General features: G+C 47.1%; 1 protein-coding gene across 4 annotated transcripts in view; it reads right to left on the bottom strand.

Annotated features, from left to right (window-relative positions):
* Nucleotides 1-16,854, bottom strand: part of LOC147122633 (serine/threonine-protein phosphatase 2A 55 kDa regulatory subunit B gamma isoform) — a 493,182-nt gene that overhangs the window by 173,095 nt on the left and 303,233 nt on the right. For all 4 annotated transcript variants that reach the window (XR_015081021.1, XM_086008136.1, XM_086008120.1 and 1 more), the window contains one exon: nucleotides 4,311-4,408. Coding sequence is in view for 3 of the 4 variants with exons in the window: in XM_086008136.1 (XP_085864262.1) it covers nucleotides 4,311-4,408 (98 nt within the window). In the remaining variant the exon portion in view is untranslated. The remainder of the gene's footprint in view (nucleotides 1-4,310; nucleotides 4,409-16,854) is intronic.

Consider the following 16,854-nt stretch of genomic DNA (forward strand, 5'->3'; position numbering starts at 1 on the left):
GCCTTCCCCCCAAAGGGGGGAAGGATCAGAGGGGAGTGCTGCTGCTCGGCAAACTCGCCGTCACCAACGCGGCAAGGGTCCCCTAGTTCGGCCCCCTCCTCCCCAGCGGGAGAGTCGCGACTCCAGTCCGGACACCTTCACTTCGGAGGAGGTGCGGAAGCTCGATCAGATGGCCGACGACTCGGACCGGCGCCACACGGAGCTCATGAGCGTGGTGGGGCGCATGCCTGAGGCCATCGAGTCGCTGGCGACCAGTGTGCGCGAGTTCGGGGCAGCAACTGCCGCGACTGGCCGCATGCTAACTGATGCCGTCAAGACCCTGGCGGATGTGATGCGCGCGCACACCAGGACCAGAGGGCCACTCACTGCTGCCACACGCGCTGTCTCAGGCAGGCATCGCCAGGGCAGGCGCCGCGCTGGACCATCCCAGCAAGCCGGCCGTCGGCTGATTGCTGCGGATCCTGCAGTGCGGGCCCGGCCGAGTGCCACCGCGCCACAGCACCAGCCAGCGCATCCCAGACGCCAGCTGGCCCACATTGCACCATCCGTCGCCGCCATTCCCCCTCTGGGGCGTCAAGGGCAAGCGGCTGCAGCTGATGGTGGCCAGGCTCAGGCGCGCCACTCAGGAGACGGCCCCTCGAGGCCCAAACGCCGTGTAGGCCGCCCCCCAGTGGCATCTGGCGGAAGGGCATCTGAGCCTCAGGCGCCTTCCCCCAGCCTCGCAGCAGCCACTGGGCAGAGCTTGCGAAGGAGCAGCAGGCAGGGCAGGGGAGGCAAAATGCTGGCCAAGGTCTCGCCCTCGCGGGCCACTCAGTAGAGGGTGTGGCCAGCTTTCCTTTAATATGGCGGTGGCCATCTTTATTTTGCCCATGGTTGTGCTTTTGGAGGGCTTTTTTTTTGCGTTAGGCCGACGTTGAGGCCCGGTTTCAATAAAGGTGGAGTGGCTCCTCCCCAGTTTGTGGGAGTGAGTCGTTTGTTGGGCTTTTTGTGGGGCCCGTTTATTGTTTTTGGGGATTCATGTGGGAAGGGCTTTTCATTTTTGTTTAATAAAAAATTATCTTTATTCATGCAGTCTCCATGGTTGTTCTTCTTAGTGTTTGTTGGCTTCGCCGGCTGAGGGCTTGCGGAGCGGCTGCATTCATCTTCCCTCATGGCCCCTGGCCATTCCCTGACAGGGGGCTTAGAAGTACCGTGTAATAAGGTGGCGTCGTGCGGCCCTTGGCCCTGGTCGCTCCCTCCTGGGAACGTACTCCTGCTCCTCCTCCTCCTCCTCCTCATGCTCCTCCTGCTCCTCCTCCTGAGGTGCTGGTCCAACGTCAGGTGGCAGTGCCTGAGTCCTGCGGATAGCCAGGTTGTGTAGCATGCAGCAAACCACCACAAATTGGGAGACCCGGTCCGGCGAATACTGGAGAGCTCCTCCGGAGCGATCAAGGCAGCGGAACCGCTGCTTGAGGACCCCAATAGTTAGCTCGATGATGTTGCGGGTGGTTTGATGGCTCTCGTTGTAGGCCTCTTCAGCAGCGGTCCTGGGCGCGCGGAGCGGGGTCATGAGCCAGGTGCACAAAGGATAGCCTTTGTCCCCGAGTAGCCATCCTCTTGGGGGAGGCTGTGCCTGGAACATGTCATGCACAGTACTCTGCCGCAGGATAAAGGCATCGTGGCTGCTGCCTGGGAAGCTGGCATTGACTGCCATGATGCGCTGCTTGTGGTCACAGACCAGCTGCACATTCAGAGAATGGTAGCCCTTCCTGTTGCGATACTGCTCGCCATGCTCCAGAGGGGCCCGCAAAGCCACATGCGTACAGTCAATGGCGCCCTGCACCAAGGGGAATTCCCCGAGTCTGGAAAATCCCAATGCGCGCTGATGCTGGCTCTCCAGGGCCATGGGGAAGGAGATGAATTGGCTTCTCCTTCTGAACAGTGCTTCGGTCACCTGGCGGATGCAGCGATGCGCGCCGTACTGGGAGATGTTTGCTATGTCCCCAGCAGCGTATTGGAAGGAGCCGGTGGCATAGAAGTTCAATGCCACTGTCACCTTCACTTCCACCGACAGAGACGTCCTGCACCTGAGCTTTGGCCGCAGATCTCGGCGAAGCAGGTGGCAGATCTCTGCAATCACCCCCTTCCGGAATCGGAGCCTTTTAACACATCGCGCGGCACTCATGTTTAGGTAGGAGCGCTGCTGGCGGTATAGCCTGACTGGGTAAGGCCTACGTGGCCGACGCCTGTAGCCCCCTCTGCCTCTAGCCAGGGCTGCCCCTCTCACAATACGTCTGCGAGCCCTACGGACATGGAGCTGCAGCTCCGCGTTGGCACCCCATGCAACCCCCATCAAATCCTGGCAAACACTCTAATTTCCAAATGGCCACTTGCAGCGCTGTTGCCTGAGTCCAAAAATACCTGGCTCTTGCTGCTTGAAACCAGTTAGCTATCCTCCTTGTTGTGTCTCCAGAAATGCGTTGCACAAGACTGTTTTCTGAAATAATGGATGGCCTTTATACTGGAGAGGACGTTCCCTTTAATTAGCGCCCCCCGGGGCCCGCGCTGGTTGTGTTGCGTTCCTTTTTCCAAACGCTCCGGCCGCCCGCCGCACAATGGGGCGGTCCGACTGAAGTTTGCAATCGGGGCGGCCAAAGGGCGTTGCACGAGGATGTGACGTCATTTTCTGCGCGCGCATCCGGGCGGGCGCTAAACTTTGCGCCGGCGCTAACGGGCAACTTAATTTGGGGCGGGGCGCAAACTGCGCTGCGCCCGGGCGCTACACGCATAGCGCCCGGAAATCACTTCTCTTAAGGCGCTAACTGCTGGCGCAAGCAACTGAAAATCTAGCCCTTGGTATTTCATATGTGGATCTTTGCAAACAAAAGATAATTTTTCTTGCGAACTGTAACTAGCTCCACACATGAATATGTATTTTACTCATGTATTGTAGGTAGCATTGTTAACGTACATTTTAAGCCTGAAAATCTGAACTTCAAAAGAATTAGTAGCTGAAAGGATGGAGTTTCACAGGATTACATAGGATATACCAGCACAGAAACAGGCCATTCGGCCCAACCAGACCATACCAACGTTTATGCTCCACTCGAGCCTCCTCCTGTCTTTCCTCATCTATCTCTTATCAGCATAACCCTCTATTCCCTTCTCCCTCATATGCTTGTCTAACCGCCCCTTAAATGCATCTATACTATTCGCCTCAACCACTCCCTGCGGTAGCGAGTTCCACATTCTCACCACTCTCTCGGTAAAGACGTTTCTTCTGAATTCCCTCTTGGATTTCTTGGTGACTATCTTATATTGATGGCCTCTAGTTTTGCTCTTCCCCACAAGTGGAAACATTCTCTCTGTGTCTACTCTATCAAAACCGTTCATGATTTTAAAGACCCCTATTAGATCACCCCTGAGCCTTCTCTTTTCAACAGAAAAGAGACCCAGCCTGTTCATCCTTTCCTGATGGGTACACCCTTGCATTTCTGGTATCATCAGACATTCATAAACCACCTGAGTTTCACTCTCATCATTCAGGACGTCCTCCTGACTCCTTAAGTAAGCTACAGCTTGTAAAAAGCAGAGGATGAAGCTTGCGGCATTCTTGGTCGGCAAGACTGTTTGCCAGCCCATAACGTGGATTTACTCACTGTTCTATCGGGGAGGTGTGATGAAATAACTCTGTGTTCTGGCATTTGTATTGTCTGTTGTTGTTGTACTTGCTAATGTCTGGAATGTTCTACAGATGTAACCACTAATGCTCCTCCCTAGCCCCGCCCCACCCCTCTGGATCCTCTGGATTGGTGTGAGTCTTACTCATAAGGGCTGGGTCGGTGATGAATGATGGCTGCCTTGTGTTAACTCGATGCCATGTTCTTACTTAATAAAAGCCTTTAGTTTTAAGCTTTAACCTCTTGGATTCAGGCAGTTATTTGGCACATCAATTTTATTAAGTAACAACAGACAATACAAATGCCAGAACAGAGAGTTATTTCATCACAGGAGGCACTGTTATTTCTTGTATCAGGGTGCTTCGATAGGCAACATATTGGTGTTCCAAAGCACGACGCCACTGACAGATTAAACACGGGCTCAAACTTTCAGCTCTTTAAATCACAGTTGTACCATCGGGCAAGCACACCTCTGAGCGGCCACTTAGCTTACCTGCTCCGCTGACATTCGCGGCTACAGAAACAAAATGTTTCTACCAGGGAAGCAGTTCAACAAACAAGTAAAGCAATAATGAGGCACCAGAGATAAGAATGCAGTGCTGTCATGATTGCAAAATTACAAATTTCTTGTCACAATTCCTCAACACTTACCTCTTGTTCTCTCTGAAATATAACAACTCGACCCCCCTTGTCCCCTGTAGCCAGCAATTCTCCAGTGTGGTTGAACTCTACGGTAGAAATTATATCAGCTGAAAGAGAAAGATGGAAACAAAAAGAAGTTTAAAATAAAACTAAATTGGGATTATAAGGTAAATTCACTCAGCTTGTGCACCCAATGAGGAGCTGCACTTGAAGAGAATGCAGGTCGCAGAATACACTTACAGGTTCAGCATACTTTAAAAAAAAAATCACAGCAGAACAGAGTGGAGAAATTACAGAAATTGTAGCTATTTCGGGGTACATCTTCCTGTGTTGGCTGATTTTAGCATAAAAGTGGACATGAGTATAAAGTGGTGTTTTCAATGCTACTTTTTTGTTAAAAACAGCCAAGAGAGCAAAATATAGCCCAGTGTGTTGTATAGGACAAAGAGTATAGCCCACAGTGTTGTATAGGACAAAGAGTATAGCCCACAGTGTTGTATAGGACAAAGAGTATAGCCCACAGTGTTGTATAGGACAAAGAGTATAGCCCACAGTGTTGTATAGGACAATCTAAATGGATTGTCCAAATTATGAACCTGAGTTCATAATTTATGTTATCCATTTGTTAAAAATCTAGCATGAGGCACACACTTCCTGTGCACAAATCTTACTTCCAGTTATCTCTATTTTTTGTCATACTTTTCTTTCAACATCTCCCATTGTAAATTGCCAACATTTCCCATTCAATTTTGCTTTGTTACTGGTCACAATATTTTTGCAGGCTCTGGCCACTAGATAACTCTGTAGAGCAAGTTTCTGAAGTCTCTTTAACAAGTCCATCACCAATTTGTATGTAAAAATGTTCTACTCATCCACTGACTGTGGGCGACATCACAGACATTTGACTCGTTTATAATATGCTGTACTGAGGGGAACAAGGCACCTTCAGACCATTATAAATATTGTATCAAACATTCTTGTGTGGTAACCTTACTAATTCCTAAACTGGAGCATTTATCATCCATGGAACTTAACCAGAAACTGCCTTGCATGTCACATCATTATACAGAGATGCCGAACTGTCTACGTTGGCGAGAATGGTGAAGATCATGTGAACCAATTTAAATCAAATTTTAAGCAGCTCTGACAGGCTGCTGACTTTAGCTACATTTAGATTACAATCCCTCTTCCTCACCATCCCCTCGCCAAAAAGATTGTTCATTTCTAATGCAATAATCTGAACTGGACACACCCTTTTCAGGATTTACACTTCAGGCTCCCAAGGTTCACTTTTATGCACCTGGCAGTATTAAATTACCACTGCTGCAAATCTGCCGAAGTTTACTTCTCCACAGATAGTACCAAGTAAATTCTCATCAGCATGCATTCGCCTGGTGAACATCACTTGCTTTTGCTGCCACGGTCAAGAGATGAAAACTTCACAAAAGTACAGCTGCAAGTAACAATCCGCACAATTTATTCTGGTCCATTTACAACGTCTTCCCTGCTAATCTGCAACTAGGGTGGCTGCAAAAAAAGATTGAGCGAAAATTTGTGGGCAGAAATAAGCTGGGTTTGTTCAGTTCTCATTCCAGTCCATTACCTTACTGGTGCAGGCAGCTTTTAAGACACACTTTTGGAACCCTACAGTGTGAGTTTCATAACAATGTATCCCATGGCAGGTCATAATCACACCTTGGGACAATAAGTATAAAGCCTATATAAAACTTCCAAACTCCAATATTTTAAGCAGCACTGTCCTGTCAATTGTTTATTTTAGTTTATACTAAAGGTGTACCAGATATTTGGCTCTTTTAACTTCTTCTTAGGCAGTCCCTTGGAACCGAGGATGACTTGCTTCCACATTAAAAATTAGTTCGCAGGTGACTGATGAGTCCAATGCGGGACCTACAGTCTCTGTCACAGGTGGGGCAGATGGTGGTTGAAGGGGCGGGTGGGTGGGGTGCTTGGGTTGACGTGCGCTCCTTGCGCTTGCTCCTGGCGAAGAGACTCGAGGTGTTCGGCGCCTTCTCCTCCACTTTGTGCGGTCTTGGGCCAGGGATTCCCAGGTGTCGGTGGGGATGTTACACTTTTTCAAGGAGGCTTTGAGGGTGTCCTTGAAGCGTTTCCTCTGCCCACCTGGGGCTCTCTTGCCGTGCCGGAGCTCCGAGTAAAGCGCTTGTTTTGGCAGCCTCGTATCGGGCATGCAGACAATGTGACCCGTCCATCGGAGCTGATCGAGCGTGGTCAAAGCTTCGATGCTGGGGATGTTGGCCTGAGCAAGAACACCGACGTTGGTGCGCCTATCCTGCCAATGGATTTGCACGATCTTGCGGAGGCAGCGTTGGTGGTACCTCTCCAGTGCTTTGAGGTGCCTGCTGTACATGGTCCATGTCTCTGAGGCATACAGCAGGGCGGGTATCACTGCTGCTCTGTAGGCCATGAGCTTAGTGCCGGGTTTGAGGTCCTGGTCTTCAAACACTCTCTTCCTCAGGTGACCGAAGGCTGCACTGGCACACTGAAGGCGGTGTTGGACTTCATTGTCGACGTCTGCCCTTGTTGACAGTAGGCTCCCGAGGTATGGAAAGTGGTCCACGTTGTCCAAGGCCTTGTCATGGATTTTGATAATCGGGTGGGGGGGGGGGGGGGGGTGCAGTACTGTGTGGCGGGGGCAGGTTGGTAGAGGACCTTTGTCTTACGGATGTTTAGTGTAAGGCCTATGCTCTCGAACGCTTCGGTAAAGGTGTTGACGATGGTTTGGAGTTCGACCTCCGAGTGAGCGCAGACGCAAGCGTCGTCTGCATACTGTAATCGACGACAGAGGATGGGACGACCTTGGATCTGGACTGGAGGTGACGGAGGTTGAACAGTTTCCCGTTTGTTCTGTAAATCAGCTCCACTTCAGTGGGGAGCTTACTGAGGGTGAGATGGAGCATTGCAGCAAGGACGATTGAGAAAACCACATGCTCATAATACTGAAAGGGACTGGAGATTCATTTTAGGAAAAGTTTTAACCAGATTTTTAAAACAATACACATCATATTGCACATGATCTAAAACCATGTCATCATTGCACCATCAGGTAACAAAGTCATCCATCACAAGAGTTTCCATAGCAAGTTCAAATGATTTCTTGCTAGAACATCACACAGTTCATCCCTCAATGCACAAACAACTGCCGACAGCAGTCCAGCTGTTACTCCACTGTAGTTTCAGGCGTCGAGCCACACTCTCACTGCCAAGATGCACTATAGCAGAGGAGGGTCATTGCATTTCCATGTAACTACTGTGCAGTAAATGGTCGATGCCAGTTCACCTGTTAGTTTATGGTAAATGTATCGTATTTTGATTCTTTACAAAGCCTCAAGCACCAACTATCACAACATCGACTCCATGGCACTTCACAAAAAAAAAAGCTATTACACAGTTGGAGCACAATGCGCTACGTACTTTGGATTTCAGAGCTAAGGGAAAACTTCAAGGAAAGACAAAAAAATTAATTCAGAATGAATAGATACACCATAACCCCAAGTGTCTTCATCAACACCCTTAAAAAAAAAACCGAGCAGGGATTAATTTCAAAGCAAAAATGTTACAAAGACATCATTGCAGAACTGACCTAGTGAAGTTACCCAGCCCAACATGGAGAAGTTGAACTACTGCTGGTTATGTTATTGCACAACACGGAACATGCTTGTATCAATTTCCTCTCTGCCATTTTAAGAGGTGTCGTTAAAGCCGTCATTAAAATCGATGGGGAATTTGAAACCTGTGCATTAAACTAAGTTTTATGAGCAGTAATTTTACACCGTACAGTCCAAATGGTGAAAGAAAGAATAGATTTTAAAAAGGGGCGAAAATTGAATATTAATCAAAATATTTGTACGGGTGTCACAGCCAACATTTTTGCTGTTAACAATAAAATCAGTCGGAGAGTTCACACATGGCACACTGTAAGGAAAAGGAAGATAGAAGGAATTGTAACTTGAAATTGGGTTTGGAATGTTTCCAACATTTATTCAGTAGACACCAATCATTGGCAGAATGGAACTTTGGAGACTTTGCACCACAATGATTTAGACACTGGGAGGGGGCTGAAATTCAACTTCGATGATAACGCACGATACATCCTGCCCAGTTTTGACGATACGCTATCACCTGTTTTGCGCTACTGTTGAAACTGAATTTCATCCCCTAGGGTCCACACCTCTGGGATCTGGGTTCAACATTCGTGCCAGACTGAAGGGATGAAAACCTCCCGTGTCCACTGGCTGTAAGATTCCCATGTGAAATGAGTCTGAGCAGTCTCAATCTAGCTCATAGTGGGCATTGGCCTACGGTACAAAACTGTCCCTAATTTAACACCAACTGGCATTCTCACTCGAGAGAAATGACAGGATGGATCATTTAAGAAGTGGAAGAATTAGCAGACTGGTGTAGTCGTGAGTGCTCTTCGGAGGTTGGGCTCAGGCACATCGTTGGCACAGAGTAGAGGGAGCTTTACACTGTCCTAGTTAGCAGAGGCAGTTTGCAACCGAAGAGAGAAGTTTTTGGATGTGTGCACTTCTCCAAGATAATCTGGAGTCACAAGAGACATTGGCTGGGGAGGGAGTGCAATACCGCTTGGGGTGATCATTCAGATCTGGCAGTAGACAAAGGGGTAGCTATGAAGTGTGGGCACTTGAACCTGCAGCCATCAGATTTGAGATTGTGAAAATGGCTGTTGTAGAAGAGGGACTGATGAGGGTGGGAAACTGTCTTGGATCTACTGGGGACAAGAGCAAAGGGATATGCAAAGCAAAAAATACAATTAAATAAAATTGGACCTCGTCCTCACCAATCTACCTGTCACAAACATGTCTTTCGGTGATAGCATTGGTATGAGTTATCATTGCATAGACCTTATCTCATCTCCACATTAAGGACACCCTCATATCCTGTAGTGTGGCAGTACTATCGTGCTAAATGGGAAAGACTGAAGAAAGATCTAGAATCCCTGAACTAGTAATTCAGTAGCAGCAGAATTGTATACCACCATAATTTGCAACCTCATAGCCTGACACAGCCCTACTCTTCCCTCACTATTAACCAGTCGTCCAACTGTGCTTCAATGGAGAGTGTAGAAAGGTATGCCAGGAGCAGTACCAGGCATTACTTAGAATAAGGTATGAACCTATTGAAGCTACAACACAGGGCTGCCTGCATGTTAATCACAAGAAGCAGCAGGCTACAAGCAGAGTTAAGCAGTCCCACAAACAATGGATCAGAGGAAATCTCTGTAGCCCGACCACATCCAGTGGTGAAAAATCAGTCAGTCAACTATCAGAAGGAGGAGACTCATGAACATCCCCACCCTTAATTCTGGTGGAGCCCAGCATGCAAGTGCAAGAGGTTGAAGTATACGATTTTATTCTGCCTCCTCCCAAGGTCTCGCCATCATAGATGTCAGTGCACAGACAATTTGCTCACTCTACCCGACAAGACAAAGCGGCTGGGTGCACTGAATGCAGTGAAGGCCATTTGCCCTGATGACATCCCAGGTGTAGTGAAGGCCTGCGCACCAGAGCCAGGGCCTCCCCTAACCAAGCTGTGCCAGGTCAGCGGTGACAGCTGTATCTACCCTGCGATGTGGAAGATTATCCAGTTACGTCCTGTCCACAAAGACAGGATAAATCTAACCTGACCAATTAGAGTCCTGTCAGCCTCCTCTCAATCATCAGCACAGTGATGAAAGGAGTCATCAACAATGCCATCAAGTGACAAAGGATCCTAATATAAATGTAAAAGCTGCCACATAGGGCTGAGTTGAGAGCTCAGAGTTGGCAAACTATATTTAAACTTACAAGGATATTAAAATATATTGCTTAGGTGCAGATTTTCTATCAATTGTAGGGCAAATGGATATAAATAATTCAATATACTTAAAATACAGAAAATACCATTGTATTGCAGGGTTATGAAGACAGACGGCATACTAAGCTGCATTGGTAATTTTCCTTCAATGAACAACATTCATTTTTTTAAAAATGCGGTCTATCTTTGAGAATCCATGAGCATCTATAAGTCATTCAGCCTATCAATAATTTAGTTAATTGAAGACACTGCAACATTTACGCAAATAATTTCAAGTTATAATACACTACAGGGCGCAAGGTCAATGCGCAAAATAAAATGTGTAATGATATTGATTATAGTTACGATCTTGTCTCAAGTGATTTGTGCACTTCTACCGCAGAGCAAAAAATGAACTGAGGAAGGGACAACAACCATATTAGATATAAAAGGATCAAAATGATACAGTCAGCCAATGTCCAGAACAAATATTCAGCAACAATTCATTGAAGGAGTTGAATATTAAGAAAGGTCCAATGATCTGTACTGCTCCCTGTTGCATCCCTTTGTAGCCACTGTTGTCTTATCACACTTGTCAAATTCAGTGTTGAAATTTACTATAGGAGCTTCTGTGCTTCACCAATACCTTTCTCCCACCAAATACACAATGAAACTTGCTGCTGCAGTTGTTAACCTCCACTAAACAAATGGAGAAGGTAGCAATGCCTTCATAATTCATCAAACTTCACTTTCATCTACACTAAATCTTACAGACAGCATTTTATAAAACCATGAAGATATTTTTGTTTGCTTTTATATCAATGCAATAAATAGAAAGCCTGTTGTGGGCCTATTGCATAGGATACCTGACAACATCTCTGTAACAGCCATCTTTACTTCCAGAAGAATCTCTTCAACTGCATGCACTCTATTTCCCATAGTGCATTGTACATCACAACTACGGTATGCTATGTGGGACAATTCAAATACAACATTCAAAATCCACAACATCTCCTCCCCTCTTACATTAGATGTCCCAATAGAACCACAACATTTTAAAAACACAATAACCTGGGAGTGAGGGTAGACTTCCTCCAACCATGGCTATATCCATGGGGGATTATTCTGCCCCAGATAAAGGGTAAGCCTCTGAACTGTAAGTTCAAACGTATAGGGGCCCGCCGCTCTCTGGTAGGATACCGGCGGTCAACCTGGCTCTCCAGTTCATTGTCTCTCACAGGTGACATCAACACAGGTGTAGGCGGCTGGGGTGCCTGTATACAGGTCTCCCTTGCTGATGAGATAGGGGCTGAAGCGGCTGCTTCCTCAGAAGGTGAGCCTCTCGGTGTAGAAGGCAGATGACCCACAGCGTCGCCCAATGGCAGATAAACTGCTGTTGGTGGTTCAGTGGGTGTTGCTGCACTTCGTAGAAGCTGATCGGTGTCTCTCTTCCAGACAATGTCCTCGGGTGGCTGTACAGTGTAGGATACTGGACCCGTCTGTGCAATGACAGTAGCAGGAACCCACTTAGGTCCACCACTGTAGTTCCGTGCCAACACATGTTCACCTGGACTGAAGACTCTGTCTTTGGAGCGTTGTTCACGTCGCTTGATCTGCTTGTCCTGTTGATACTGTACCACGTCTTTCACCTTTGGCGGTTTCAGCAGGTCGAAGTTGGTTCGTAGCTCTCTTTTGAGCAGTAGAGTGGCAGGTGATGCTTTTGTGGTCGCATGTGGAGTGTTCCTGTAACTCAACAGGAAACTATTCAGGTACTGATGAAGCGGTCCCTGGCCTTGCGATGCCTTTAGAGAGTGTTTCATGGTCTGAACAAACTTCTCAGCTAGACCATTGGTCGCAGGGTGTTATGGTGCAGCCCTGATATGTTGTACGCCATTCACCTGCAGGAATGTAGCCATTTCTTGTGACACCCACTGTGGACCGTTGTCTGAGACAAGTTGCATCGGAGATCCAAATCAGCTGAACACCTCACCTAACTTCTCGATGGTCTTCTCAGCGGTGGTGGACCTCATTATAACAACCTCTGGCCACTTACTGTGCACGTCAACAGCCACCAGGAACATTCTCTCCTCGAATGGACCTGCAAAGTCTACATGAATGCAGTGCCATGCTTCCTCCAGAAAGTCCCGGGGTGAAGAGGTGCAAGCTGTGGCACATTACGAACTCTGACATGAGGAACAGGTTTTAGCTTTGCCCTCAATCTGTCCATCCATACCCGGCCACCAGAAGTAGCTCCTCGCTATTTCTTTCATATGAACCATTCCGCAGTGTCCGGAGTGTAGTTGCTGTAACACTGGTTTCCGTTGCGATGGTGGAATAACCACTCTCCTCCCCCACAGCAAACATCCAGACTGCACCGACAGTTCGTTTCTCCTTAAGAGATATGGTTTCAGGTTTGGGTCATCGCTGTCAAGCTTGCCCCTGACGATAATGTCCAGCACTGCAGACAACACTGGGTCGTTTCTGGTGTTTCGTCGGACCTGTGTCAAAGTAACAGGCGCGTTGTTCTCCACCTGCCTAAAATAGCAGATGTCCATGCTACTCGTCATAGGCTTGGTGACGGGCAGCGGCAACCTGGAAAGACCGTCGGCGTTGCCGTGCAGGTCAGACTTGCGATATCTAATGTCAAAGGTGTGTGCAGACAACAGCAGCGCCCACCTTTGCATTCTGCTCGCAAGTGACGGAATCCCTGTATGTGGCCCAAAGATGGTCATGAGAGGACGGTGATCTGTTAGTAGGGTGAACTGTCTCCCGTACAAATATTGGTGAAACTTGCGAACGCCAAAAACGCTGCTCAGTGCTTCTCGTTCTGTTTGGGCGTAGTTAGTTTCAGCTCTGTTCAAAGTCCTAGATGCGAATGCTATTGGCTTCTCTTCTCTGTTTGGCATGATATGAGAAACGACCGCTCCCACACCATATGATGATGCATCACAAGCTAACTGTATTGGTAATGAAGGGTTAAAAAGCGTCAAAGCCTCTGACTTCAGGAGCGTGTCCTTTGCTGTCATGAACGCCTCCTGGCACTTGTTAGTCCATTCCGACTTCTTGTCTTTACATAGCAACCAATGCAGCGGCCTCAGCATCGAGGCTAGGTTCGGTATGAACCGTCCATAGTAGTTCAGTAACCCTAGAAAAGAACGCAGCTGGCTGATATTTTCAGGTGCTGGGGCATCCACGATTGCCTTGGTCTTGGACGGTGCCTTGTGAAGGCCTGTGGCATCGATCACATGACCGAGGTACTCAACTGATGCCTGAAAAAATTCGCATTTATCCCTGCGAACTCTGAGTCCATAATCCCTCAGTCTCTGTAGCGTTGCGTCCAAGTTACGCAGATGGTCTTGGTCATCGCACCCAGTAACTAAGATATCATCTAAATAGCACTGGACTCCAGGCAATCCACTAAGGATCTGGTCCATAGCACGTTGGAAAAGCGCTGGAGCTGATGTAATTCCAAAAGGAAGTCGACGATACCTAAATAGGCCCTTGTGCGTCACAATAGTCAGCATTTCTCGTGACTGTTCATCCACATGCATTTGCAGGTAGGCTTGACAGAGGTCGATTGTGCTAAACTTCTGGCCCCCAGCAAGTCCTGCAAACAAATCATCAATATGGGGAAGCGGCTATTGCTCCACTGACAATACAGGGTTAACAGTTACTTTAAAATCTCCACATATCCTAACTCCACCCCCTTTCTTGAGCACTGGTACGATGGGCGTTGCCCATTCACTCACGCTGACTGGTTCTAGTACTCCGCTTTCAACTAGGGCTTCTAAGTCAGCCTCGACTTTTGGTCTGATGGCATAAGGTACGGGTCGTGCCTTCATGAACTTGGGTTTGCTATCCTGCTTAATACGAAGCTTCACAGTAATATCTTTCATGCTACCCAGTTCTCCATTAAAGACTTCTGCATATTTCTTTAAGATGGCGGGTAAGCCTGGATCATTGTGTGACATCATGTAGACTGATGACCAGTCTAATTTTATTCTCTCCATCCACGAACGTCCTTTAACTACGTAGAGTGGTAACTTCCTAATTTGTCCATTCAACTTTCACCGGTGTATGTCTTTAACCTACGCAAGATGTCCCTTTTTGCCACAACGGAAACATGGCCCTTGACTCTCTGTTCTTACTTTGTGCACTTTTTCCTGTTGCACCCAACTGTTGAGCTTCCTTAGCTGCCAATTCCATGGAAATACTGATTTCAATGGCCTTTTGTAGAGTCAGATTACTCTCTGTTAATAGTCTCTTCTGTATGGCTTCAGTTCTCATACCACACACTAGCCTGTCTCTCATAGTATCATTTAGCACGTCATTAAGCTCACAGTGCTCGGATAGTCTTTTTAGTGCAGCTACAAACATGGTCACTGTTTCTCCTTCTTCCTGGTTACGCCTGTGGAACCTAAACCTCTCAGCTATGACTAGGGGTTTGGGTGAAAGATGCCCTTTTCGTATCTCCACAATTTCGCTATATTGTTTAGTCCCTGGTTTATCTGGATGCACTAAAGTACGCAAAAGATTGAAAGTCTTTGTAGGTACTACCTTGTTCCCTCCAATGTCATTTGCTTGTGTGAAGTATTCAAATCGTTCTGTGTATGAGCTCCATTGTTCGACATTCTCATCAAACGGTCCAATGTTACCAATAATTCCAGCCATTTTCCTTCTCTCAGGCTCCTAATTATCATTCACTAAGGATCCTTCCAATGTTGAACTCAACTAAAATCACCATCAGTTATTTAGTGCTTCAATTCACAGATCGTTTCACAGTTGAATAAATGTCCTTTTCGATTTACTCACTGCTTTTTCTCCCCTTCAAGTCGTTAGTCCATGGCAAAAATAACAGTTTTAAACACGTAAAACCCGATTATCTTCCGCACAGCAGAACCACGCAAGTTCAGACGTCCTCGTCGCCACTTTTGTTATATCCCAAGAGTTTATTACCCTTGCTTGTATAACAATTAAAAGAGTACGCAGGAGAGTTCAGTTAACAGCCATCTTTACTTCCAGAAGAATCTCTTCAACTGAATGCACTCTATTTCCCATAGTGCATTGCACATCACAACTACGGTAAGCTATGTGGGACAATTCAAATACAACATTCAAAATACACAACACACATAAAATAGAAGAGGGAAGAATCACTGTTAAGCTGACCATACGTCCCCATTTTCTGGAGACTGTCCCCGGATTAGGTACTGTGTCCCCGGGCAAACATTGTCCGTGGAAGAGTCCCCGGTTCAGGAAACTCGTCCCCGAATAGAGCTGTATGCATTGGTCCGCTGGTCAGCAGGAGTTGGATTTTAACTTTATTTTTTGATAAACTGGAAAAATTCAATCTTTGGTTTTTGTTTAAAATGCGAAGTACAGAAGCACTGGGGGTGAGCTTCTCGTCCCGTTTGCGCCCGGTTTGAGCTCAGGAATGGATTCCAGGAGCTGACTGAATGGAGGCGACGATGGCGGCCCCGCCTTCACACAATGTAGCGCGGCGGAGAAAAGGCCCCATCGATAGCTCGGCACTCTGGGGGATTGAGTCACCTGACCCCGTGTTTCGGCCAATAGTGACTGGCCGGAGGGTGGAACCTTTAAAATGCACGGGAGAAGCCGAGGGCACGGTGAGAGTTGGTGGGTGAGTGGACTTAATTTACCTCAGAGATCAGTATGGTGCATCGTGTTTTTTTAATGAATAAGGCAAGCTTTAAATTCTCCCAACGGGAAGAGGTTTCTGAAACCTTCTGAGACAGAGGGTGGTTCACACCTTGTATGGAAAATCTCAGTCTGCTTGGAACAGATTTAAAATTGAGAAATTAAAAGTTAGGGTATTGGGGGCAAGTATAGATGGTACAGCACTATTGCCAGAACACACGCAAGATTCGCGATTCGGTGTAAAGTGAAAATGGCGTTGTCTCTACGCGTATTCCACTAGCAGAAGCAACAAAGTCGTCATGCCACTTTTCCTGAAACGTGTCCTGGCTACTTTGCTATGCTCCCACCCTGTGTATGCCCGGATTCGGTTTAGAAAATGTGGCCCCCCCTGTGTTAAGCTCCTCGTGGCCAGCTCAACAATGTCAAGGGCCTATGTGCATGCTGACCACTTGCAGACTCAACTGCAGGAGATGAGCAGTGCAGCAAGACCAGAAATAACGAAAACTGGGGGGGGGGGGGGGGGGCGGGGAACAGTTGAGTGACAGCTCAGCTTTTTTTGTCTGTTCTCTGATTGATTATATGCATAGCAATGCGCACCCTTTCATTATTAGCCTGCTTCTTGACAAATCATAATGTCAGAAGACCTTTGAATAGAGTTGGCACCAGCAGTGTGGAAAATATGGACACGTTTGTCAAACTACAGCTGCAAAAGTTATTTTAGTGCATTTCTAATTTGCTGCATTATGAAGTAAAATTTTTGGCAATTACAATACTAAAGGGTTTTTATTCACACACACTATCCTTTGAATAAACTATAATTAAAAGATAGAAGTCACTTTTTGGGGACACAAAAATAGTATTGCATCCTTTAGCATTTCGATTGTAAATAGTGATCTTACAAACTGTGCTCGTTGGTTCATTTCATCAGCTTTTCCCAAGTTCAGCTCACATTTTTATATGTGGCACAACAGTCAGTCAGTTCTATCAGCACCCTGCACATTCATGTTCGAAAGAACTGCCTTGAAGCTGATCTGAAGCCATTCAAATCCATTCTTGTGTTTTA

Source organism: Somniosus microcephalus, chromosome 2 (assembly GCF_052327205.1).
Source record: "Somniosus microcephalus isolate GS21.2 chromosome 2, FLI_Smic_1.0, whole genome shotgun sequence".
In the NCBI taxonomy this organism is placed as follows: Eukaryota; Metazoa; Chordata; class Chondrichthyes; order Squaliformes; family Somniosidae; genus Somniosus; species Somniosus microcephalus.